Here is a 27,837-nt window from a genome sequence, read left to right as displayed (position 1 = left end):
GTACTAATTAACCATAAAATCACCCAAATATAAGAAAATTAACTTAATCACAGTCACAAGGAGAGAAACTCCAATTATCATATCAATATATTATTATCAATCCATGGAAATTTTTCATAGAGTTTTAAAGAGAAACATGATTATATTCTCATCATGATATATATGAATACACCAAGATGCCATGGAGACAGACATACATACTATCTTAGATGGAGCAGAAGAAAATAACAGCAGACATAACAGCAAGTAAATGAGCAAATGACGAGTCTCTTCCTCTCCATGCATGATTCACTTCACTCATCACCGAAGTGAAAGAATGGATCATGCCATGGGGTATTAGGATCCACGTACAGTACCTCCGGCCACGAGCTCATCATCTCCGTCACCGAGTGCTGCTGCCTGGCGAGCCTCTTCCTCTCCTCCTCTATCTTCTCCCCGATCTCCTTCATCTTCGACTCGATCAACGCAATGACGCCGGTCGCATCCTCCAGCCCGACATCCTCGAATCCTCTCCCCGCGAGTCCCTCCAGCACGAGCGCGCGCATCTCCGCCTCCCGGTTATCCATTGTCTGTTACCGGAGCATCATTTTAGCATGGTATTAGTTAGAGTTTCAAAAAAAAAAATAATAATAAATAAAGAGAATAGAAGGGAAATAGAAATAGAGTAAACCCTAGCTTTAATTCTTTTATCTGCTATCCTATTCTCATCATCTAGATCGAGTGAAAATATAAATAATATCAACATATCTATCAATCTGTCAATTAAAATATAAGTATCAAACTATAACAGCATAAAACTTTTAGAGTAGTTGATGAGTTAAAAAGACCAAGCGGTGCAGTTGTCGGGTCATCTTGGCCACACGCTGTTGGAGGAAGGTCTCCTGGTTCATCATTTTATGGGTTTGCTCGCACTCCGGCTTGCTCTTAAAGTGCTCGAGCATGTGCTTGGTTGCATCCGGAGAGGCCGGCCAGATCTCCGGCTGCTGGTCATGAGGGTCGTAGACAACCGCACAAGCTTTAACATCACAGAGGATGCTGATCTCTTCCACTTTCTTCATCAGCCCCTTCTTGCGCTTCTTCAGCGTCATGCGGCGAGTGGAGTCATTCACGATCCACGCCAATCTCACTTTCTTCCGAGCCATGGCTCTTGCGGACGGATATTTCTTTTTTATTAAGACTACGGTAATAGCCAAAAGTATTTATAGAGGAAGAGAGTGGCAAGATGAGTTGGCAAGATGAGCTCTGCTAAGCGTAATCGTACCCAACAAAAACGAAAACGAAAGTAGTATGATTTACTCTCTTTTTTTCTTTATATTTCTAACTACCAAAACCATGTTCTATTACCCTATTTATCTAGAACATATACATATTATTTTTCCATTACGTAAGACTTAGATTAAAAAAATATATATATATATATATTTCATGACAATTTTTTTGACTAAAAGTTCATCAAAATATATATATAAGCTTAGCATTTCTTCTATTAATTTTTTTTTGGAAAAAGTGAGAAAAAACAACCCCAATTTTATTAACATCAAAAGTTGAGATGTACATGAAACTTAATATAAAAAAATAGTGGGGATATATATTTGGTACACTTTTTTGGCGAGGAAGGTGGTGTGGTGTAACCATTAAAAAAGTATATATAGTAAGAAATCTCGGCCATAGATTTGTGGCATTACCCAATCACTTAGCAGCTGGACTAGAAATTTGCTCATTAATAGATACACTCCCCTTGTACCACTAAAATTTTCTGGCCAATAACTAATAGAAAAATTTGCATTTACTGCCCTGATGTTTAACTTATTTCCATTTATACATAGCATTTCTAATATTTGCAAAATGAGCCCTACATTTTACTATGTATTTTTAGGTATTTTAACTTAAATGCAAGGGGCGAACGATAAATATTTATTGGTATGATGTAAATAATAATAAAAGTAAAAGGTAAGATATTTTTTATAGATTTCCCATTAAATAAGTTTGGTTAAAATATAAAAGAGTTGATATATTTTACCATCATATACTTATAACTAACGATCATACTAAGTACATGACTAATTTATAACCTAATATTTTTTTTTAAAGTATAAGGTAGTAAAATATTTTTAACCTAATATTATAGGGCTTTACAGATAATGTAAATTGGACCCATTTACATTGCTTTTAGGTCCACCATCAAAAAGTTTATGATTAAAGGCCCAGATTTGAGTCCATACTACTAAGAATAAATTTGAAATGCTTTAGCTTTTTACTTGGGCCTAAGTAATTTTGGCAGAGAGTAATTTTATTAAACTAAAAGGTGCAATAAAATTGTAGAAAAAACCGGTATTTATTGTGAATTTTGATTTGGCTAAAGAGTTGATAAGTAGAATATATATCAGGAGTCAAAGGGTGGCATAGAAAAAAAAAATTTTAAAAGAAAAAGGGGTAAAATTATAGCTTTCTTCCCTTTAGTTTCATCCGATTTCAACTTGTTTCCACGTATTTTAAACTTAAGTTTATACGTAAATTTGCGAGTAGCTCATCTTAATCACACTTTAGGTAATTAAACTTAATACTATTGACTAGAATCAATGTGTCACATTGTATAGGCCCACCACCTTTGCCTGCCGATTTAATTTTCTTTGACCATATCTTAATTACTAGTATGTTATTATAATGATGAAATTAAACAGTATATATTTATGTGATAACACTTTTTGAGAGTTGGGATATGTCATCAAATTTAAGTTCATCAAGTTGATCTTTTAAAACGAAACTATGATGTGAGAATATGTTAAACCGCAAGCTGGTACCATAATCACTATCTTCTTAGTTAATCATCATTAGTTGTCAATAATTAGAAACAACCTCCTGTGAAATAAGGGTAAGACAGCAGATGATCATAAATTCATATGTGAAATCAAAGATCATTTATACATAAAAAAGTATATCTTTGGGTGTTTAATAAGTTTGTTTTATTGATAGTATTAATCTTTTATGTGTCTCCGTTAGGGTGAAAATGGGTCGGATTAACTCCATCCCGATCCGCTATCTGATTCGATTCGGATAAAAAAATTCTATTGGATTCGGATATGAATATAATTTTTGAAAAAAATCCGGATATAGATTCGGATACGAGTCCGATATAATTTTCGGACTCACATATATTTTTAAATAGTTTACGATTTTTAGTTTGCTTATTTAAATAGTAAATATTGACATTGTTATCAATAATAATGTGTTATATATTATTTGTAGAGATTAATTTATCTAATTTTATATGTATTTAATATACAAAAAGTTTATTTTTTGTGAAACTCTTAATATTTTTATGTTAATTATGTCTAAATAAACGATTATAATTCGTATAAAATTTGATCAACATCCGTTTAAGATCTGATTCTCTATTAGAAAATTATCTGTATCCGTTTAGTTAGGATATAATTTTAATTTTACTATTCGTTCAATATCCATATCCGAATTAGTATCCAGACTAAAAAAAGAAAGATTCAGATGTAAGTTGAACACTATTCGGTCCGTATCCAATCCGTTTTCACTGCTAGTCAATCCCGACATTAGTCTGGAGCCACAGGAATGAAGTTGGAATTGTGGTATCTCTATTTTTCCACCTTTCTGGTTGTAGGGCTGTTGTGTGGGCTGTGGTAGTGATAGTTGCTGTTTGTATGTAGTGATCTATTTCTTTGCTGTTGTTATGTTAGACTGTTTTAATTTTATGGCAGGTTGTGTTAGATCTTTGAGAGCTTGACTTTGTGAGCTTGACGAAGCTCCGAGTCAGCTGGTACATTGTATCAGCTAATGCAATTTGTCTCAGACCAAGATTTTGTCAAACGAGATAGATAGGATTTGGACATCATTTTATGAGAGCTTGTGCTTGCTCCACATTTTCCCCCTCAAATTTGAGATGTCAAGTTGCAACAATTCATCTATATTTCAACAAGAATGTGGTCTGTGGACTTTCTTTTGAAAAAAAATAACTACATATAATTGCTTGCTGCTAACAATGAATCAAATATCTTCATGATTTAACCTGGAGAGAGTTGTTACAAGCATAAACAAAGCATGCATGCATACAGGGACGAGTAGAGATATAGTAGAGAGAACAAACTAGAGGTGGAAGTGCATGTTGAAGAGTTTTTGGCTATTTCAAGCATTGCCTCTAATTTTTTTGGGAGGGCTAGTTCAGTCAAAAACTCAGATATTAAGTTGTCCATCCTAAACCACCAATATCTCAAGAAATCACTAGTTTATTATTATTAAACCAGCTAAGTAACAGTAGCCTTCAACAGGCAAGAGAAAATGGTATTTCACGGTTTATAATTTTTACAAACACAACTGATAGCTTCCAATAGCTTTGCATCCTGTATGGGCTTTGTCAAGTGAAAATCCATTCCAGCAAGAATAGTCTTGTTCTTTTCTTCTGATGTTGCATGAGCAGTCAAAGCTATAATAGGGATGTGGACACCGTAACGTCTTTCCTCTTCGCGTATATGTCTTGTTGATTCATAACCATTCATTATTGGCATCTGAACAAAAAAAAAAAGCAACAGAAAAGAGTAGAATAAGCATATATAGCTACTATATCAATAGCAATTAATTATGATGTCAACCTATTGTAAGAATTATAAAGAGCAAGACATGTATATTATGCAGTCTAACTGTAAATCTGGCTGGCAAATTCATAGACATTTGCTAAACAATAAACTTGTAACTTCTGCTGCATCAGTTAAGTCATTTTGAAACATTCATAGAAGGCAAAGCATGAGACTAATATCTAATAATAAATCAGTCTGCTGCTGCCACTGCTTTGCTTTCGAAGTAAAGCATGAGAACAGACCTCATCTATATGATAAATAACAGGATTACTGCAATCACATAACAAGCTAACTTTCGATCACTCATCCATTTGAATTCACCTTAAATCAAAGTTTAAAAAACTGCTCCCCTAAAAATGATGTACAATATTAATACAACTGTATCAACTAGAAACCCATGGAAATTTGTATCTTACCTCACAATCCATCAGAACAACATCATAGGGAAAGTATCTTGAATCTCCTTGTGCATCAATGCTTCCTCCTAGGGTTTGAGATGCATCTCGTAGAGCCTTTTTTATTGTATTGAAGGCTTCTAACCCATTTTCTAAAGTTTCAATAGTTGCGCCGAGGTGTGATAACTTGGTTTTAGCAATACGGCTCAAAAGCAGTGTATCTTCAACAAGTAGGATGTGCATTCCATTTAATGGTTTGTGATAACTCGATTGAGTAGTCAAGTTCCTAGTTTCACTTGAAGGATCTTGCTGGCGAAATTGTTGTGAATTTTCCTCTGTACTATCAACCCCTAGTCGAGGTAGATGACCTTCATTTACTCTATGGAATTCTTGCAGAAGTTGCAGAAGTGCATATAACCGAGAACCAAGAAGAGGTTTTTGCAATATAAGATCATAGTTTGCCAGCTTAAACTTTTTCAAGCCAACAGTAGAGGTATTCGGATTAGCCAAGAAAACAACTTTGCACCGAACTTGATGATTCACATCAGCAAAATTTTTCAAACTTGAGCATACCTCTGCAGAAGTTCCACAAGATGCATCAATGACAGCTAATATACATGCAGATGCTCCTCCTGAGCTTGTCTTCCTGGAACAATCTCTTTCTGTGATGGGCAAATGTTGACTGCTCTTATCTTTAGGGGTAGAAGGACCTTCTATCTCTATAGTAGTACCATGTGACAATGTTCTTCCGAAAGATGCAAATTCATACTTTCCAGAGGAACTACCTCTATTCTTAATCTTTTCAAGAATAGGATAGAGAATGTCCAAATTATGAATTGCCCAGACTTTAATGCCAATGCACTCCATCCAAGTTTGTAATATTCTTCTAGTTTCATCACCTTGAATGAATAGTAGAGCATGAGTTCCTTCCATGCTAAAACCTTCTCGAAATGTTAGGGCTCGAACTAATGATTGACTTGCTGCTTTTCTGTCAATATCTAGGCAATTAGTACTTGAAGTAGCTTGAAGGTAAGACCTATTTGATCCATCTTTTTCTGCTTCACCATCATATGGTACTTCACATGACTTCAGAAGAATATTGAATCTAAAACAAGTTCCTTTTTCACCAGGTGCTTTGTCTTTAATACTGATCTCGCCACCCATCAGACGAACCTACAAATGAATTCAGATACTAAATAGTGTGTCAAGACAAAAATATTATTTGTGATAAAAAGGAAGAAAAACAGTAGAACTACTAATCAAACTTAACTAAGAAGTATTGCATATCAATTTGAACAACTCACATAAGATTGGACAATTCCAAGTCCTAAGCCAGTGCCTTCACATCCTGCTGCTGATTCTTTGACCTGAATAAAATTCTCAAAAACAGAATCTCTCTTCTCCTTTGGAATTCCCGGACCTGTGTCATCTACTTCAAAAACAAATTCAGTACAGCTAGGATCACATTGTGTGCTTCCAAACCCACTTTGAGCTTCATTTTTTAAAATCCATCTTGATAGAAAACTAAAAACATTTGCAAAAAAACAACCATGTTTGGGGGGGAGCTTAAAGTTTTCAACAGTTGGTTTCTTAGACCAAGCACGGACAACAACACGCCCCTCAGATGTAAATTTCACAGCATTTCCAAGCACATTGTCTAGGATTTGCTTTAGTCTCGTACAATCTCCTTTGACATTTGGATGTTTTAAGATTGAGAAATCACAAGGATCCCAAATCACCTCGAAGCCTTTCCTAAGGGCTACAATATGAAATATATCAATGGATTCTTCAATAACTTGTGAAATATCAAACTCAACCTCTTCTAGCTGCATCTTGCCTGCTTCCACTTTACTGGTGTCAAGCACAGAATTTAATATCCCTATCAAAGTTTGCCCATAAAAATAGTCAGTATTTCATTAATAACACATATCATATAAACTAATTCTTCAGGATAAGTAAATGTAATCTATCAAAAACTACTAAGTTTGACAAATACTTAGTTCTCCAATACATTATTGTGTGTCCTTGCAAAGAAGTTAGAGATAATGCACTTCTGACAAAGATAATACGATGATATCAATGCACCCTATTAAATCAGGAAAGCTACAAGGATTCATTCGGAGTTATGATAATATGAAAAAGCATTCGATTTAACAGAAGTGACTAATCTGTTAGAAGGTTACAATAGGTCACATCATAATTGTGTTTATAAAATATTTTAGCTTTAAAAATATGGACTATATCATAAAATACTCACCAAAAGGTTGGCATTGCATGGAGTTATGTAAAAGATAGCATCTCAAGAGTCGAAACTGATACAGAAGATGCATTATGATATAGGGAACTTCTAATCCATAAAGGATTATATAGTGCAAAACAGAACATATATAAGATATATAATTACTGAAAATACTGCACTTATAAGCATGTAATACAGTCTAAAAAAACTAATAATCGTATTAAACAAAATATCTTATCCCAAAATTGAAGAAAAGACTCGATAAGGAACATTTATCTAAACATCTAGGAGGGTCCAAGATTCAAGGCACAGTTTCAAACATGCACCAACATTTCCAATTTCCAAACAGAAGATGCAATATGTTACACAAATCTTGCTATATTTCTAGCAAACCCTTATCATATTGGCATTTAACAACTCTTATAATTTTAGGAAAAAAGATAAACGAATAGCAAATTGGCACCAAAAGGTTCTGCAAAACTTAGGGCTGTGAGAGTCCAATCCTCTCACAAGTTGCAGCAATCTAGCAAAGACAAATCTTGACCTTATCTCAACAACTTTACTCGGGAATCGCAGAATGACAGAACAACTACTTTATGCCACTGACCATGATAAGCAAGGTTTGATGACATAAAAGTGTCCCCAATGAAGGCAAAATATCATAAGTTCAGACAGGATGAGTGCAGCATTTAACTACAATAGAGAAGAAAGTAGGCAGACTATCAAGGTAGCCTCAGAAGACTGTATCACAACATTATCCAACTTGGTGTGCTAATTTTCTAAAGTAACTGTACAAAATTATTTCTAATAATCTCTATGCTGCCCCACTAGAAAAATAAGGGGAAATATAATCATCCATACTGAAAATTGTCATATCAGCTTTATGTAGTCACTTGTGGTTAGCAGTGGGTACAATTGATCCCTCTTGCTGTATGTTCCTGTCATTATTGTGAACTGAGGTGCATTCTCTATGTACAGAATTGTGATGACATAAGAATTTGTTTGGAATTTGAAAATCTATTGAAGAAAAAGCTGACTGAAAGAAATCGGACATATCAAAGTGAAAACTGAAGAGTTCATGACAAACTTCTTTGAGAAAATGATGAACTGCATCACAAATTTACCAGCAGTCTATGATTCCATAAGAATAATTGAACATTAATTAAATATGTAAAAGTACCTGAAAATTTAAAATTGTACTGACATTAGTACTTAACTCATAGTCAAGTCTCTTATCAAAGACAGAGTAAGTTAAAACATTTAGTAGTTTATGTTGTTATATGTCATTAGTTACATTAATCAAATATTGGATAAAGAGAAAATGCAACATATTGATTGGTGCATGCAAGGTAAATATTATAACTAAATAACTTTTAAATAGTTACATGAATAGAGCATAAGAGCAAACCCAAGAGGGAAAGACGTCTGATTGTGAAACCAAATGCACCCAGCAGTTTGCAGAATTATGCAGGTGGAGATAAAAAGGTTGCTGTTTTGGCAGCAAACTGGCTACCAAGTATATATCATATATTCAAATAGGGGAAGGACTAGCTCATTATCTAGTATAGACAGCCGATGGGCTCAACTGGCTGAAAAATAAATTTATTTCCTAAATATTTGTGAGTCCTAGCTTCTTTATTAGGTGCCTTATGTTAAAGATATTTCAAATTTCACAATTGAACAAAATAAACACTTCAAAGTTACCTCCAGCATAGACAAGCTGCATATGCCACTTGATTTTCATATGCTAACAGTGTTAAAAGATTTAGAAAGACGCATACTTAGTAATGAACAGTAAATGATAAATCACGTTTTAAAAGATAACAAATGTGATCAATAGAGGATATATAAGGATTCATGTTTTCTATCTAATAGAAAGAATATGTCCTTAAGTATGAGAAAGAATTTAAAAATCCGACAGAAAACTGCAAGAAGTATATTTTGTTAAATCAACACGACCAACAATTTTTCAAAAGCAGCATGTACAAAATAGTAATATTTAATATTAAACAATTTAATGACATGTATAGTTAGCTACCTTCTCAGAAATTTACCTAGAAGTTTTGATACACAAGTACTCATTTGCTCCAAGTTTCGGTCCATTTCAGAATGTGTATGAGTGTCACTTCGACAAATTTCTATTAAACCAGTAATACCAGCAAGAGATGTTCGAACATCATGACTAGCACTTGCAAAAGCTAAGCTCTTGTTCATACTTTTCCTTTCTGCTTGCTGAACAGCCTCTTTTTGCTTAATAAGGTTGGCACATAGGAAGGCTTTCTGCACTTGGGATGTTCTAAATATATGGAACATGATATAGCTCACAAAAATCACTCCAACAATCATAATAAACACCAGAGAGATAACGGTGATCTTTATTTCTTGAAATAGATGCTTGTTTCCCTTAAAAGGAACGGCTAATAAGGAAACCTGGCAAGGTCAGTCAATCTGAATAAGGTTACATAATGCATTGCAAGTAAAACAAACAAAATGAAGTACGACAAGTTCAGGATTATTTGAGGAAATAAAGTATGACATAATACTCATAATTTGTTGTCATACAAGTCGAATTCCAGAAGCTTCAATGCAACCATAGCCAATATTATCTTCCTTGTTCCGAAAGTCAAAAGAAGTAGCATTGAATACACTAGAGCTCAGAGCAATGAAGTTAGTTTGACATGACAAGTTGGTGTACTTCTCCTCCACTCTAAAGATTCTGTTTTCATACATCTCATGCGATGTCATTGTATTTGTTCTAAGAAAATAATGACTTTTCGTAACTCTACTGTGTGCCGGAAAAAGACTGTCGTCAATAGCCAAGTACAAATACCCTCCATAAAGGTCAATGTCAGAAACATGATTTATAAAATCACTTAAAACAATTCCAAGTGAAACCACTCCTACATTTGCAACAGATGCGGTAAAAAAGATATTTTGATCTTTGTCATTTTCCCATCCAACTCCTAAAGAAGCATATCCACTCCTACCATCCAAAGCATCATGATACCATTTTGCCTTATTAAGTTGTTGTGGAGCCAAGGCAATTGCATCTCCATATCGGTCACCAGTATATCTATCAACAAGCTGGCTATACCAATAAAATGGAACAGAGTTATTTGATGCATGTGATACATTGGAGAACAATGTGTGAAGTTGGTCTTTCTCATAATAATATGAGAAGACAAGTCCATCCATCCCGACATAAGAGATCTGCGTCACCAAAGGAGCAGTCTGTAATGCCATGAACAGCCTCGGTGCTACCTGTTTTAATCAAGAATTAAGTGCGTCACATTCAATTGAAGTGTTACCATGAACATCAATGCCAATTTCATGTTGCCATACTTGATGAAAAGGAAAAGAAAAAAGGAAAGGCATCTTACCCCACTTTCAATGTCAAAGAAAGTAAGGTTCTTCATCGAGCCAAGGACTTTTGCAATAGAAAATGTCGAACCATTCACGCGATCCAACATATTTGCTCGATCCTGTAAATGTTCAAGCAATGCATGGAGGGTACTGTCAGCTGCATCCTGCATGGTCTGCTGGGCACATGGGGCCACAACCAATAATATTGAAATCACACTTATCCCTGCTGCCACAACCACCTGCTTGCGTTGTAGAAGAGGAACAACAAAAAGAGTAAGTCTATTAGATCAAATTTGTCTCCATTATGATCAACAAATTTAAATTTGTCATGAATTACCAGGGGCATAATGATCCAACTGTTGAGAAGAAACTCTGATTGCCTTGTGCTTTTATTTGTCCTCATCTTAAATTAGTTGGCAGTGCTCAGGTTCTTATTGCCAATTACAGAAGAACAAACAAAAAACTGTCATTAGTCTCACAGTGAAGAAAGGATAAAGAGATAGCTTTTGCAGAAAAGACAATGATAGCATAATTCTTAACAGACTAAATTTAGAATTAAGATACATAGAGGATGTTGTGTGAGAGATGCTCATATAAGAAAGTAGCAGTTATACACAATCTAAAAGTGACGAATAGAAACAATAAATTTCTGACTGTAAGCTTGAACATAACTAGGTGAAATCTTTTCCATAGATTTTTAACATATTTCAAGAAGAGTCCTGAGTCATTAAACCTAGACCTGTGAAACAATTTAAGTGCCTCGCTCACTGATTTCTTTTCCTCAAATATTCGGATGATAATATAAACAATGTTTTGAAAGGTGCTCACAGTATGCAGGCAGTCACCCCACCACGTAATGGCTAGGCGGTATACGAGCATATATACAAGCACCTACACGGTCTAGCATATATATATAAGATATGCTAATATAGTACATATAAAAACTAATTAGCAGTAATCTACTAACTAGTTTAATCTTCAGAAATAATATTCCAATTTTTATTGCAAAGACAAGTACATTGTTCAAAGTTTCGATTTCAGTTCTGGAGAAAACGAAATGATTAGGAATTTCGAGTTGGAGTGTCATTTTTCTCGATCTTGTTTAAATACAAAAAAAATCTAAAAAGACTAGAAAATTCTAAAACTAGCAGAAAATTTAAGAAAAATATCATAAAATTTTAAAATTTACAGGAGTTAAGACAGATTACAAACACGGTTTTCTACTCACATATCATGAAGAACCAAATCAATAATCACTACAGACGGAGGACTACGAGTTGGGGAGACAAAGAGACAAAGAGACAAAGCGACAGAGAGGGAGAGTAAACTTCAGTTGAGAGAAAGAGAGAGACCTTCGATTGGCAAAGAGAGACAGAAGGCGAAAGACCTAGTTGAGAGAGATTTCAAACTCTTTCACGAGAATTGAGAGTTGTTCCGCTTCAGTTCATATGAAAGGAGGGAGACAGGTGGAATAGGAAAGGACTCAAAAAGGAAAAAGACAATGAGAATTGAAAATTAATAAATAAGACAAATAAAAAAAAGGGGGGGTGGGTCCCACATCTTATTTGGGTTAACGGGCTGTGGATGCAAATTCACAGTTCAGACCCGATATTAGTCATTTTTCTAATATCATGCATCATGCATCATGCATGCCTTGGTTTCGGACAGGTTTCAGCCGGACGTATGAGCTTTTGACTAAACTAGGTCTATTTTATATATTTTTTAAACTGAAATAGACTAGCATTTCAAGTTATTATCAAATAGGGTCTAATTTATTGTAGCACTTAAAATGCTAATCAGTTCGGTATTTTTATTGTCGGACATATTTTTGCCTTAACTGCTAAAAGGCTAAGTTAAAAGAAATATATACATAAAATATTTATCAGTGTAATATTTTTATTAGGACTAAAGTAAATTAGATGATATTTAATGATAAGTTTGACGAGTAATTCATTTTGATAAAAAAAAAATTAAAACACGATAGTCTGGTCAAAAACTTCTCATCATATATCCAATGCAATGCGTAGAGTGTGTAAGTAAGGAGATGTCCGTCGGTGGGAGGTGAGAGAGAGAGAGAGAGAATCTTTTATCGCCGCTCACCACTGACGCCATGTGCCTTTCGCCACCACCGTGACTTGCTACTGGTGAGAGCAGAGTGAGAAATGAGAGGATTTTTTTTTTACCTGAAACTTTTAAAATATTATAATTTGCCACTAAAATCTTTTTAATTTCTTTTAAAATTATGTTTAACGGAATATTTCTAACAAAATAAATATATATAACTAAAATATTCTTCTTCTTTTTTAAGTTTAGAGCCTAAATCACTTGCCTAGCATACTTGACTAATCACTTACTGAGATAGTATATTTCCCTTTCCTTCTTTGAAATCTTTTTGCCTTTCTTGTTACTGCTCACGCACGGGCAAGTTGTCAGAGCATTTTTTTTTTTGTGGTTATTTTCTAAAGGGGTGGTCTAATTGTCGACTTGACCTCTTTAGAGCTCAACTTGAACTTGGCTCAAGCTCTAAATGAGCTGAGTTGAACTAAATTTTTGAGCTCACAAAGTTAATCAAGTCATGTGAAGCTTAAGTCAGCTTGCTTAAGATGATTATATATATAAACTAAAATAAATATACAAATATTATATAACATACTTATTAAAGTAGCTTCTATTAACCTAGCTAACTTGGGTTTGACTCCCATTCTACACCATTTATTTATTTAGTCCTCTGGTGAAATTTGGATAGAGTAGATATGCTTTCATAATTATCCTTCCCTCTAATTACAATGAAATTGACTTTGTTTGATTAGCCTAATATAACAAGAATATTTTGGACCGTGCCACCGAGGTTGAGATTATAGACCAGCTCATGTAAACCTATGTTGTCACGACCCGAAATAGGAATCATGACCGGCCATGCATTTCAATATGCTTGAGATGCACGAAGCCTTATTAATACTCTCTACGTGTACAATGACAAATTAAATAAATAAAATGAGAACGTGCTTTATTAAATTTTATAACTAATTGCAATAAAAATATAAAACAATGTTAATATTTTTGAGTCTCTAAATTAAATAAATAAAATGTCTAATCTAAAGCATAAAATCAAAAGAGCGGAAAGGTAAATAGGTGAATCCTAAGTGGAGTTGGAGTCCGGGTACATCTCGCTCAGTCGCCCCGCTAACTATTACTTGAAATAAATAAACAAAAACAAAAACAATAGAACCCATGAGCCAACAACTATAGCTCAGTGAGTGGAATCCACTCACTAACCAAATAAATTTTAAATTCGTATTAATACTGAATAAATTAAACTAAAAGAAACAATATCCGTCACAATATGCAATAGGCATGCTCTCTAAATAATAATAATTATAATAATAGAGAGAGATGTTACAACTTGTAACCTTGCACGTTTTCAACATATTAACATCTTTTGATATTTATACTGTCGAATGTCTCAATGAGTTTAAACTATATGGATCCACATCAACTAGAAGTCACCTCGAGATGACACTCGAGACTTTTCTTCATAGCTGATTCGGTTAAGGTCATCAGATGGTATCATCCTGTGATTAACACACTATGTGTTTTTCTCTAACCGTTGAGAGAAGTTAGAGTCCCCTAGGAATTTTTCTCATTCATCCTAGGACTATTCCCTAACTCCGCCAGAGTCACCGCAGTGATCTAATTTAGGACTTTCCCCTGGATTTCTAAATAAACTTGAGTCACCACGAAAAATCGCAAACAATTTATACCGGGACTGTTCTCTAAGTCGTATCAATACTAGTCTCATTTTTTCTTTTTCTTTTTCTTTCTGGTTCTAACATATGTGCTGTCGAGCCTCATCGAGCTAGTGATAGCTAAGCAGAACTGAGTTTTTGTCGGGTCAGCTAGCTCAAGGCTCATTTATACTTCCTTAGCTAGTGATGAGCTAAGAAAGTCACTATGTCAAGAAACTATTCTTTTAATCATCCTTCTCAAAGAGTAACAGAATATGACAGGACAGGCAGGGGATTTCTTCATGGGAAGTTAGTAAAAGATGCAGAGGCCTGGAGGTTTTGATAGAAAGATTGAATATGAGTATGAAGTTGAAGCATCTAATGAACAGCAGAAGCACAGAAAACAGAGTACCAGGTAAGCATAGTTGAGTAAACCAAGAAAATTATGGACGAGATTAGTTGCTGAAGGTGAGGAGCAATCTTCACAAACTATCTGAAAGGGTTACTGATAAATAGATCTACTAATCTAAGCACACTAGATGCTAAATCTTGTACTCCATTGATAAAAGATTCAGCACCACCGAACATATTATGTATCTAATATGATCAGTTTAAACTCAACCAATATTCTCGGTGAAGAAAAAAACTGATACTCACCTTGAAGTAAGATCGGAAAGCCCAAAGGGGCCGACGGCGAGGGAGAAACCGCGAGCGATGGTACCGGAGGGTTTTGAATTCGTTGGAGTATCTATTATGGCAAATACTTCCATACCCTCCTTCTAGAATTCAAATCTAGAGTCCAACGGCTATCTATTATAGCAAGTTTCACCCAGTTTTATTGAGTTTTTGATCAAAATAATCTTATTGTTTAAATGTTTTATCGAAATGAACTATCTTCAAACTTATTTACTAAACGGGGTCTAATTCACTATCTTCAAACTTATCGCCAGATAATTTTTTCTCTAAATTGTTGAAAGACTAAGTTAAATAAATTTATATACATAAAACGCTAAATAGATCAATGTTTTAGGACCAGATAAAAATACTAAATTGATCAACGTTTTTATTAGGGGTACAGTAAATTAGACCTCATTTAGTAAATAAGTTTGAGGATAGTCTATTCGGGGCAAAAAAAATTTTTGGAAGATGGCTAGTTTGATTAACAATAATAAACATTAATAAACAATAATCTCACATGCCCCATTTTGTAACTTATCAAAGTTGAAGTCGGCTTTACTAACATTGAAGTCGGTGGTCAGGGATAATGGGTCTTTTACATGTCCAACCCTCCAAAGTAATTTATTTGCATGTATATCCTTTTAAAATTCATGGATTTTGCATGGGTAACCTTCAAGTTATTTTTGTAACAACAATAAAATAAAAATTTAGTAATTTAATAATAAAAAGACATAGATACCCTTAATTATTCTAACCAAATATCTGTAAAGAAAAAAAAATTAAACACAAAATCAGATTTAAATGCCTTAATCTTAATATGTTAAAAGTACTTATTTATAAAAAAGTATATTAAATACTCTTTTTTTTTTCTTCTGTCATTTTTTTTACCAGCATTTTGAGAGGAGGAGAATATTTTGTTATTGGTATATAAAAACACAAAGATAATATTTTTCACTTAGTAGTATAGATTAGTCCGCAGAAACAATGCAAGGTAACCAGGTCGCAAGAAATTCCTACAAACGTGCCTCCGACGGATCCGCGCGCCCGTTTGACTCGGCTCCACCGTCCGTTCTTAATCCAAGCAGTTAACAATTTGCTCTCGAACTCACACACACTCGTTTCCTACCTCTTCCCGCCCACCTCCCCAAATGCTGCTCGTGCCGCTCGTCACCGTCGCCGCGAAGCTCGCCGGAGTTCTCGTGACGGTGACAGTCGCCGCCAACGCGTTCTCCTACTCCCGCTTCCGTCGCCGCTACCTCTGCCCCTTCCGCTCCCCCATCGACGAGTCCGCCGACGTCCTCGCCGCCTTTCACGTCGACGCCGACGGAGGTACCTCGTCCATAACCGTAATTTAGATCAAGAAGCTCTTTGTCCGAGTGGATCATGTGATTTACTAATCCACGGTTGTTTCTTGGATTTCTATCGAGTATTACAGCTGTTTTTTGGGTACTTCTCTTTGTTGATTGGGATGTATTAGTAAATTGGTGGTTCTTATCAGGTAATAATTGATAGGTGCGAGTAAAAGTTGCCAACTTTTGCGCATACACGGGATTGCGGGGGTATTAATTATACTATATTGATGATTCTAACTCAGGGGTAAGAGTTAAATTCCTTTCTTTTGCGATGGTACACTCCGGGTTAGCAAGAAATCAGGAAGACAAGTTCTTAGTTCTTACCTAGAAGTTTCTTTTGCTGGTTAAGTTTATCCGTAATATTTGTCTTGGAAGTACTTGATGAAATGCTATTCATGGATGCCATCTGGCGCAGTCATTCTTGAATTTAGTGCTGTTAGCTCAGAACGTACACCTCATCAGGGCTGAAGGAGAGCCTGCAGGTTGACACCCTTTTTGCATACAAAGTTGGAATAAAATGCTACATGGCACAATTGCAAATTGAGAATATGCAGGTATAAGTAATTAGACACTAAACAAAATGGGAATTGAGTTTGCTAACCGTGATGGGAGGGGAAGGATCTTGGTTAGGCTGGACAGGGCTCTGATGACTGGCTTCAGATGTTCCCCTATTGTGCAGTCAAACAACTGGATCGCACTGGATCTGATCCCGCTCCTTATTGGTTAAGCTGGCTATAAAGTGCTCTAGGACCTCCCGGCCGTTTTGCTTTGACCCCCCCCTTTGGTATAATTATAATGGTGTTCACAACTTGGTTAGCACTGTTTCGAATGTCAAATGATAATAATACTCATGCTTTGGATGAAACTTACCTTCTCCTCAACCGTACTAGGGCCAGCTTGATGCATTGGAATCGTTTTAACCTTGGTAAAATTGAGAACAAAGCTGATGCTCTCAGAACCTACATTGCTAATCTTGAAACCAAAGACTGACCCATGCTGGGTCGGTTGACCTCCTAATTCCCTACCGTAAGCAGCAAGCTTTAGTGAGGCAAATTGACTTTAAATGGAGGGCTAAGTTGTGCCAAGCCTAGGTGAAGAATGGTGACAGAAACACCAATTTCTTCCAATTCAACACCCTCATTAGATGCAGACAAAATAAGATTCTTTGCATTCTTAATGATTAGGGGAGAAAAGATAGAATCCTAAGGACATAGGTCATTGTTTTACTAATTATTATGAGTCTTTAGTCTGTGTCCATTTCTCTGAGTGATTCTATCCTGTGGCCTGACTTACTGGCCATTGATTTATCCTGCAATGATGTGCTCACTAGACTTTTTTCTAACAAGGAGATTAGGGTTACCCTTTGGTCTATGTCCCTTGGTAAAGCGTTTGGCCCTGATAGTTACCACGTTGAGTTTTTTGGAATTATTGGGACATGGTGGGATCAGTGATTTGTCGGGCTTTCTCTAAAATCCACTCCAACAATTCTTTGCCCACGGATTAGTGCAAGACTTTCTTCACCTTGATCCCTAAATCCCCTAACTCGGGCTGTGTTAACGACTATCGCCCAATTTCTTTGTGCAATGTTGGCTAAGGTTCTAGTTAACCGCATGAAAGGCCTTTTTTCGGACTGAGCCTTGAGCAGTCTGCTTTTATAATGGGTCGGTCAACTGTTGACTACACGATTCTCGCTCAAGAAATCATCCATACCATTGATGGAGGGCGTCATAATGACCCGTATTTGATCATCAAGTTGGACACGGAAAAGACCTATGATAGATTGATTTGGAATGCCATTCTAATGGCTTTGACTAAAATGAATTTTCTGTCTACCTAGATTAAGTGGATTGAAGCTTGTATTTGTAATCCCTCTTTTTCCTTTTTGATAAATGGCATGCCTAGCCCCTAGTTTCACGATTTTTGTGGGATTCATCAAGGCAATCCCTTATCTCCCTTTCTTTTCATTTTATATAGTCAAACTCTTACTGCTTTATTGAATGGGAAAATGTACAATGGGAATCTTACAGGTTTCTATATTAATTCGCATGCTAAGATATGTTATCTAATGTTTGCTGATGTTCTTCTTATAGTTACTAAAGCTACTTATGATAATTGTGAAATCTTAAATGATATTCTTGATAATTACCATCTGATTACCAATCGAAAAGTTAATAGGCTTAAATTGGCTTTTTTTTGTTCCCAAGTGGTCTAGCCCAACCTTGGGCCGCAATGTTGCGTCCTGGCTTAACATGAAGTAGGGTCATACTCGTTTATCTACCTTGGGGTCCCAATTAGCCCAATTAGCCCAATTTTGGTCATTTTGATTGTTTGCTTTCTTTGGCCAAAGGTAGGTTGGATGGTTGGAAGTAGTTTACCCTCTCTCAGGCGAGTAGATCCATGGCTCGCCAAATCGGCCGATCTGGATCGGCCAAACCCGATCACGATCCAAGTTCGATCCATAACTCTCTCTCTCTCTCTCTCTCTTTCACTCTTTCTTCTCACTCTCTTTCTCTTTTTCTCTCCTTCTGTCTTTCACTCTTTCTTTCTCTTTTTATCTTACTACTATATAACCATTGTTTCTCTTATGGAGAGATTTAGCTTTGGCGAACTTTGGCGATGTAGGTCTAACTTTGGTATATAATTTTTTAATTTATTTCTTTATTTTCTCGCAGTTTTTTTCATTTCTTTCATTCTCTCCCTTTTTCTTCTCTTTTCTTCGTCTTCTTCTTCTTCTTCTTTTTCTTCTTCTTTGCTGCACCATGATTTTTCATTTTTTTGTTTGATTTTCTTCCATTCATTTAATTTCTAATCTTTTCTTCTTTTTAATTTTCATTGCACTATAGTTTTTCTTTCTTTATTTTCTTATTTTTGGTAAAAAAAATTCTAAATTTTTAGAAGTTTCCCTGCATTTTTAAATAATATTTAGAATTTTACTTAATTAAAAAGTCCGATTCAATCTAGGCGATTGATATGTACCATTTTTTTTCAGAAGGCCGATTCCGATACCAATTTTTCGAACCTTGGGTAGATCTACCTTGATTAAGTCTACTCGACATGCTCTTCCATCCTATGCCCTAGCCAGTTCGATTGGTCCCTTGGGCATCATCGATAAGATCGATAAAGTCGCTCGTTCCTTCCTTTAGGAGAGAGGTGCATTTGAGTGTGGTTTTCACCGATTGAACTTGGACAAGGTATGGCTTGAGCCTATGGATGAGGTCTTGGTAACTATGATCTCTGGATCAGTAGGTGGGCTCATGCTGAGGTCAAAGCCTTGAGTTGTTGTAGGGCGTGGATAAGACCTGGGTCTAGCTCATGCTAGCGATTAATGGTCAATGCCTTTCTTGGAAACCATCACGAGGGAAATCTAAGAAATCCCAACTTTTCAAAGTCTATCATGCTACCCTGGTTAGATTGAGGGATGGGTTAGTGAAAACAATAGGGGATGGGACATCGTCTAGTATCATGTATGATCCCTGGGTCTTTGACATTCCTCTATGGCCTTGAAACCTACTTTTATTTCGGCCTAGTTGCCTCTTCTAACAAAGAAAGTCAGTTGGTTTATTTACGCCCAGCCCTGGAACTAGCTTCGCATCATGCGTTTTTTTGGGCGTGCTCTGGCCAAGGCCATTAGTGCTATTAGACTTCCTCATCGGCGAGGAAGTGATCGGTGGGTTTGGGCCAATACTCGGTTTGGTCATGTGACCACCTCGTCTATCTATAAGTTTCTTAAGCCTTGTAGAAATGACATCAAGCACCCTTGGTCGGACTGGAAGGTGTTGTAGAAGCTGTTGATTATACCTAAAATTAAAGTTTTCCTTTGGAAATTGCTTTGGAATAGATTGCCCACTAGAGTGTGGCTGAAATTTGAAAAGCATTACTCTAACTGACAACGACTCATGTCCTAGATGTAATTTGCATGCTGAAACTATTTCTCACCTTTACTGTCATTTTCTTTTGTGAGAGAAATGTGGAACTATTTTGAGAACTATTTGCAAATCAAGTTCCAACACATGTCTGGCTGGATGAATGGCGCCTGTGGATTAATGAAGGTCAAATGCTTGATAAAGAAGGAAAAAAATTGTTGCTCTCCATCATTGCTTGTGGCTTTTGGCACCTATGGAAAAGCCGCAACGCAAAAGTCTTCTCCAACACCAACGACGGCCCTAAGCACATCCTCTATCAAGCCTTGGCTACTGCAAGTGACACCCCTCCCCCCTCTCTCGAGTTGACACAGGCACACCGAAGCACCTGGGCCCAAGCTGGATGGCTTGCTTCGGAGGGTTATATGTTCAACTCAATGTTGACACGACCCTTCCCCTCAACTCTCAAGTAGGAGGGGCTGGATTCATCTTCAGGAATAGCACAGGAAAGCCTGTTCTAGCTGGTGTGGTCAAAATCTAAGCCACTCCAAGCTGAGATAGAAGCAATCCTATTCTCTCTGAAATGTAAGGAGAGAGGCTTCTCCAACTTCTAGGTGGAAATTGAATGCTCTCTCCTAGCTGACGTTTTCAACCTCAAGTCTCCTGTTCCCTGGTTTATTCAAAATACCATTGAAGACATCCAAACTGTACTCTCTAGTTTGGGTATCATCAATATTTTGATTGTTTACTGCGAAGCCAATTCTCTCGCTGATTGGCTCGCTCATTATGCATCTAATCTTACTTGCTCCATTTTTTGGAAGGGCTGCATCCCTCCAGAATGTAACCGTATCCTCAATTTGGAGAGCTCCCCTACTACTTTGTAGTTGGGATCTCTGTTTTTGTGGTAATAATATTACCTCCTTTTCCGAAAAAGGAAAAAAAAACAAGATGAGAATTGAACCTAAGATATTAGAGTACCTATTGAGTCCAACAAAATCTTTTCTACCATCAAATCATAAAAGTCTGATCCTTCAGGTTATGATATGTTAGGGATTATAATATTAGGTTAATCAGTGAGATCCTTTAGGACACATGATTAGCCGGATTTTTGGGTTGTAAATTCTCTTAAAGGAACATAAATGACACTTACATTAGGTTTAGCAGAATATTCTTATGAATTTAAACATTTAAATAACTAAATTAGGATGCTAGAATTGCTTAACGTCAAGTAATATGCAATGGCTGTTATCTTCTGCTATTGCACAAATATATTTTCCTTTTATTCAAAGTATTCTTTTTTATTAAGATTGCATGCTTGTTTCTAAATGGTTAAATGGTTTGCAGAGGAAGAAAAGTTCTTTTTCGGATTAGCTACAGCACCAGCTCATGTCGAGGACAAGCTTAATGATGCTTGGCTTCAGTTCGCAGAGGAAAATTGCAGTAGTGACACGAAGCAGACTCAGAATCAGCAGACTGTGGATGCCTTGATGGCTTCTGCTGTTGGTGATGGGGGTTCTCAGCAAGCTTCTTTACCTCAAAATAAGCAGAAATCTGATGATAAGGAAAGAATAAAACCGCTCAGGGTAGCTTTGGAAGCCATGATCAGAGGATATGAGAAATATGCCGATGAGGAAGAACCTAAAATCAGCATGGAACAGAGTCATAATGTTGCTGCTTGGGACAACGTTCCTTACCCGTGAGTGTATGCTTGTTCTTTCTCTTTGCCTCATTATATCAATTGATTGTAGAAAATATTTATAAATGGAGCAGTCAACAAGTTCTGACTATGGTGTTGGTTACAGGCAAGAGAGGCTGAGGTTTTGGTCTGATCCTGATACCGAGTTAAAGCTGGCTAAGGAAGCTGGCATTAGTGTTTTCCGTATGGGAATAGATTGGACAAGGGTTATGCCTAAGGAGCCAATAGAGGAGCATAAGGATACTGTAAGTTGATGGGAGTACAAAAATATATTTCCTTTTCTCTTATGTTTCTTTTTTGTGCCCATGAAAGTTCTTTGGTGCGGAAATATACGGTTGGTGCATATTTGTAATTCTTTTTCTTACTTTCATCAAGTTCTGAGAAAGTTAGAGCTACGAGGTTTATTCATGTTGCTCAACTCTACAAATCCTATGTAGCTCGCCTAAGTTTAAATTACTTTGTGGAGACACAAGGTCTTCTTTTGAACTCCCTATTTAAAATCATGGCTGAACTTGATTCTATGAATTGTTTTTTAGGTCAATTTTGCAGCACTTGAACGCTACAGATGGATCATCGAAAGAGTCCATGTATATGGAATGAAGGTGATGCTCACTCTCTTTCATCACTCGCTTCCTCCTTGGGCTGGAGCATACGGAGGGTGGAAGCTAGAGAAAACTGTTAAGTACTTTATGGAATTTACCAGGTAATATTTTGTTCTGAATAGCATTAATGACTTCACAATGTAATTCCTATATTCAATGGCGTGAGCTGATAATAGTACCTAACTACGTATCTTACATATATTGGTTAATAGAGTACTTTAGAGATGAAAACTTTAATAGGGATGCCATGAGAATTCAATTATTCAAAGGTGTGAGAGAGCCTTATTAGATTCTTCTTTTTACTTGTGTAAGAAAGAATCTAAAAAGAAGAATCTATGGTGCTTTCAATTATCCATAGGAATCTCCTGGTATCACTGCAGAAATGACTTGCCCCTTAGTACTTATTCCCTTGAAGAAATTAGAGTCAAATATTTCATGTAGTTATCCTTTTGATAAATTCTTTCTTTACTTGCAAGGATGACAAGTGTAATTTTGCTTGACTTGCATATATTGGTCCAATATATGATTTACTTGTTTCAATGGCGCATTTTGAATTACATTTCCAACTGTTAGCTAGAACTTAATAATATATAATGGAATATCAGAAAAATGACTTCTTTTTGCAGCCGAACGCACTCTCAAAAGGATTCCGCTAAAGATGACACAATTTCTTGTCATTGTAATCAAAGAATACTCAGTAAATGAAACACAATGATCTAACTAGTATCCGTAATGCTAAGGGTAGTACATTGCATCATGCACTCAATATGTTAGGCTGCAATGAAGAATTATTCAGACGTGTTTGTTGGAGAGAAGTTCAAAACAGAGACATTTTTGCTGTTCTTAAATCATTTATTTGTCCTGTAGTTTTACCCAAACTGCACCATAAGCTATTCCAGATTTTATCCACTAGAAAGATTTCACTTATTCTTGAGTTTTGATGATGTTAATTCTTCGTATGCAGGCTCGTTGTTGACCGAGTATCAGATTTGGTGGACTATTGGGTGATATTCAATGAACCCCATGTATTTGTTATGCTAACGTACTGTGCAGGTGCTTGGCCTGGTGGACATCCTGACATGATTGAAGTAGCAACATCTACTTTACCAACTGGTGTTTTTAATCAGGCCTTGCACTGGATTTCTGTTGCACATTTGGAGGCCTATGACTATATCCATGGTGAAAGGTCTTGTAACAGTTTAATTTGTATCTTCCTTGCTGTACATATTGACTATGCAGGATATGTTAGGTCACATGATTCACATCACGAGTCTTTGCCTGCTATGCATAGAATCACAACTTCTAGCATAGTCTTCTACACTGGAACAAGTTGGCTCATTTAATTTCTTTTACTTAACTGGCAGCAAGAGTATTCGGAAACCTATTGTTGGTGTTGCGCATAACATCTCTTTTACACGACCATATGGTTTGTTTGATATTGCTGCTGTTACACTGGCCAATTCGTTGACAGTTTTTCCTTATGTGGATAGCATCTGCAGTAAGCTAGATTTTATTGGCATAAACTATTATGGACAGGTAACTTCTGCAAAATTCATATCTGAGAAATTCTTGATTGTACTGATTGTGACAAATGATTTTACTTGGTTATTGATATAGGAGGTTATTTCAGGCTCTGGCTTAAAACTCGTGGATGGTGATGAATATAGTGAATCTGGACGTGGTGTTTATCCTGATGGGCTTTACCGGATTCTACTTCAGTTCCATGAACGTTACAAACATCTAAGTTTACCTTTCATCATCACTGAGAATGGAGTTTCTGATGAAACTGATTTGATTCGGCGCCCATATTTGCTGGAGCACCTATTAGCTATATATGCAGCCATGTTAATTGTTTGTCCTTACCCCTAACATCTAAAAAAGGATAGTTTTTGTTGCAGCCAACTCTTACAGAAGACTAATACATGAGTAAATATATGCACTTTGTAGGGAGTACGTGTGCTTGGTTATCTTTTTTGGACAACATCAGATAATTGGGAGTGGGCTGATGGTTATGGTCCCAAGTTTGGGCTTGTGGCTGTTGATCGAGCGAATAACCTAGCACGCAAACCTCGCCCTTCTTATTATTTGTTTTCCAAGGTAACATTTAAGAACTTAGGATGGCAAATTCTAACATGAAAAACTTATGTTATTCTCAAACCATGTAGGATTCATCTTACTAATCCCAATGTTGTTGAACCCATGGGATAGAACATGAGATCATCGCTTGAATATGTGATTAGGCATTAGTGTTGATTTAACTAAGAAAGTATCCATATATAGAAGTATTTGCTTCAGTGTAGTAGTATTTGACCAAACTAGCCTTCCTCACGAACTTATTTGGTCAGATGGTCCAACTTCCAAACTTATTACTTATAGCTCTATTTTCTTGGAGAATAAAGCTCAATCTAAAATAGTTATTCCTATTTCTTACTCCTAAAATGTGATATTTATTCTAAGAATAATTATTTCTATCTTCACTTATAATTTATAATAGTGATGTAATAATTACCTTTAATGTAATATAAAGTGAAGGTAAAGTACAAATAATAAATGAAAGTTGACTAGAATACTCTTCATTTGATATATAAATTTAAATTAAAGTGTTTTTATTTATTATAGGTATGCATTGTTTTATTGTAGATATGTAGTACATACTTTTAGATATGCAATGAAATATGTGGATGATAGGAGAGTAGAGATAGGTGGAAAAATTGAATAGGAAAATTTGGGTGAGAAAATTTAAATTAAATTTTTGGTTTGTGGAATGAGATAAGTTAGTAGTAGGAGAGGGGAAAGAAATTTCAAAATAACTTAGACTCAAATCAAGAGTAAATTTGTAATTAGATTTTAGTGTGGAATAATTTGAATAATGGATCTAATCTTGAATAGGGATAATTTGATATTTACTTTCTAGTCTAGAACAATGTCCCCCTAAGTTCGAATAGGAAAAAAGATAATTCTGAAATGAATTGAGGATAAAGGGGTCTATTTTGGGTACCTTAGCTGCCATTAGATTCCCTATAGTAAAACACTAAATTTGTCAGCATTTTATGTCAGATGTGATGCTAGTCTCTTTAATGTTTTATCTCATATCAACATTTTACATGAGAATTATGTACTAATATAAGAATATATTAAGAGACTGAGGTGGGTGGGAAGATTTGATTTATATTTATCTGATGTCAATATTTTTTTCTAGTTTATCCAATTGTAATATGATAAACCTATTTACTTTATCTCTAATTTATTTCTAGCTTATCTAGTTAATAATTTTCTCATCCTCAGCGCGTATTCCTAATAGGAATAAATTGCCAACGAGATCAACACTTTATGTTTAAGAGAACGTGTTGACAAGTTCACCGCTTTATAATTTATGTAAAACACTAATAAATTCAGCGTTTTTCTACGAGGACTATAAAGTGACAGTTGACTTGTCCAAAATAAGCCTCTTAGGTATTAAGTTTGGGGGCTGGACTATTCAAATAAATAAGTTCAGTTTGGTCAACAACTCTCAGTTTAGGTATTTAGTTGACAGTTGATATTGCATTTTTGTTGGTCCATACATGTACCATTTTTCTTGTTGTTCTTGTTATTTTGTATTCTTGAATACATATTCAACTGATAATACTTGTTTTTACCAATTTTCTTGCATATACTCCTACTGTCACTTCATAAACAAATTTTTTTGACAAATATCTGAAAAATCTATTGTTTGATGTGTTTTTGCACATCACTTCAAATTAAAGAAAAGTAGAAAATTCAAGCTGTGCGATTGTATGTATTCCTGTGATCTTGTTGATTGAGAAGTTATTTTGAAAGACATATTCCTTATCCTATTATTTGTCCTTTAATATTTAGGTGTTCTTGTAGTAGGAATGATTGGCAGCATTTCATTTTTTATTTCAGGTAGCAAGAACAGGCAGAGTTACAAAACTAGATAGGATGCTTGCTTGGAATGAGCTGCAGCGTGCTGCTCGAGAAAAGAAAACACGACCATTTTTCAGAGAAGTTAATCAATGTGGTCTTATGTATGCAGGTAATTTATCATTCTTCTGTATATGCGATCTGAAAGATGATGATTTTCTTGATGATATCTATATAATATAGTGCCAGTTGATTGTGGATATATGGCTTCTCTGTTCTACCTTCTGTTATCATTCTCACAGCAACAGAACTACACTTACTTTTAAATTGAGGTTCTTTTATGTATTTTTGATATTTCTGATAACTCAAAATTGTCAAAAATGAAGCCCTAGTGTGACTGGGCATTGTAAACTTTGCCAACTCTACCATCTGGAGGGCTACTGCCTTGGCACCTAACACCTAAAAAAACCTTCTGCTGTGACATAATGGTCAATATGATGCTGAATTATCCTATTTTTCATAAGTGGAAGGAACCAATCTTTTATGATATTTACTTTGTTTTGTCATTTCATATAACTATGTCACAATAATGATGCATTCGTCTTCTAATGACCTTCATGAAACTTATATATAAAATTATACTAACTAGCAAGGAGTGCAGATGCTTCCCCAGGCGTTCTCCTGTCAGTGAAAAGTACTCTAGACAAATGATGAGTGCATCATGTTTACTCCCACTATCAGATTTAATCATTGATCCTTGTTCTGCAGGAGGTCTAGATGAACCTATTCAACGACCTTTTAGCCAGAGGGATTGGCGGTTTGGGCATTATGAAATGGATGGCTTGCAAGATCCATTAAGCTGCCTTTTCAGATGTATCAGTGCACCATTGTCAAGAAAGAAGAAGGTTCACCAGTTAGAAGATGATGATAGTGCATTGCAACCAGTTGGCCTTTGATGCATTCTTCCTTTGGTTACTTATCCTGAAGATTATGTGTGGTTTATATTCAGGAATTGGTGATAGGAATTAGGAACCTCACTGAAGCTGCTGGTGAGTCCTAATTGCTACACTGTTATCAGAATCTATCAATCTTTAGGTATTTCAGGTTACTCGTCATAGACAAAAAATAATTTTCCTAGTAAATAAAAGCCCCTTTTTCTCATGTTACTGCTTTATGAAAGACAGTAGCCAGATGAAATGTAACCAGCACTCATGGTTCATCATCTGTCCACCTACAAAATCACTACTAGTTTTCAATTTTTCATGCTCATAGATCCTGTACCATAAAAAGTAAGTTACATGAAAGAATTCCCTGGTGTTGTATGAAAGGGTAAGAATTCAGCAGGTTGTAGTTGTATAGTATCATCTTGGAGATGTTTGTTTGATTTTCTGCTCATATATGCCACAGAAAATGTTATGGATCAAATTGGCATTTTATTCCCAATCTATTTTGCCGTTATAAT

At 35.7% G+C, this 27,837-nt stretch overlaps 3 protein-coding genes across 4 annotated transcripts; 1 reads left to right on the top strand and 2 right to left on the bottom strand.

Moving 5' to 3' along the window:
• Positions 1 to 293: 293 nt before the first annotated feature.
• LOC140790514 (agamous-like MADS-box protein AGL80) lies at positions 294 to 1,142 on the bottom strand. Its single transcript, XM_073140624.1, has 2 exons — positions 828 to 1,142; positions 294 to 569 (listed from the first exon to the last, which is right to left on the bottom strand). The coding sequence occupies exons 1-2, from the start codon at positions 1,140 to 1,142 to the stop codon at positions 294 to 296; spliced, it is 591 nt and encodes a 196-aa protein (XP_072996725.1).
• Positions 1,143 to 4,235: 3,093 nt separating this feature from the next.
• Positions 4,236 to 12,082, bottom strand: LOC140790073 (probable histidine kinase 2). Of its 2 annotated transcripts, none has more exons than XM_073139989.1 (8): positions 11,951 to 12,082; positions 10,936 to 11,028; positions 10,616 to 10,837; positions 9,798 to 10,496; positions 9,290 to 9,665; positions 6,301 to 6,875; positions 5,018 to 6,169; positions 4,236 to 4,532 (listed from the first exon to the last, which is right to left on the bottom strand). In XM_073139989.1, the coding sequence occupies exons 2-8, from the start codon at positions 10,999 to 11,001 to the stop codon at positions 4,314 to 4,316; spliced, it is 3,309 nt and encodes a 1,102-aa protein (XP_072996090.1). In that variant the 5' UTR covers positions 11,002 to 11,028; positions 11,951 to 12,082; the 3' UTR covers positions 4,236 to 4,313. The 2 variants fall into 2 exon arrangements, with proteins under 2 accessions (XP_072996090.1, XP_072996091.1); XM_073139990.1 differs by having other exon boundaries at positions 11,827 to 11,954.
• Positions 12,083 to 16,108: 4,026 nt separating this feature from the next.
• LOC140790032 (beta-glucosidase-like SFR2, chloroplastic) lies at positions 16,109 to 27,811 on the top strand. Its single transcript, XM_073139935.1, has 10 exons — positions 16,109 to 16,330; positions 21,558 to 21,909; positions 22,016 to 22,154; positions 22,446 to 22,612; positions 23,476 to 23,697; positions 23,876 to 24,047; positions 24,129 to 24,362; positions 24,459 to 24,608; positions 26,418 to 26,547; positions 27,144 to 27,811. The coding sequence occupies exons 1-10, from the start codon at positions 16,150 to 16,152 to the stop codon at positions 27,329 to 27,331; spliced, it is 1,935 nt and encodes a 644-aa protein (XP_072996036.1). The 5' UTR covers positions 16,109 to 16,149; the 3' UTR covers positions 27,332 to 27,811.
• Positions 27,812 to 27,837: the final 26 nt, after the last annotated feature.

Source organism: Typha latifolia, chromosome 6, assembly GCF_019914945.1.
Source record: "Typha latifolia isolate L0001 chromosome 6, TyphaL0001v2, whole genome shotgun sequence".
In the NCBI taxonomy this organism is placed as follows: Eukaryota; Viridiplantae; Streptophyta; class Magnoliopsida; order Poales; family Typhaceae; genus Typha; species Typha latifolia.
Note: the sequence above shows the minus strand (reverse complement) of the source record. Positions and strands in the feature narration are given on the sequence as shown.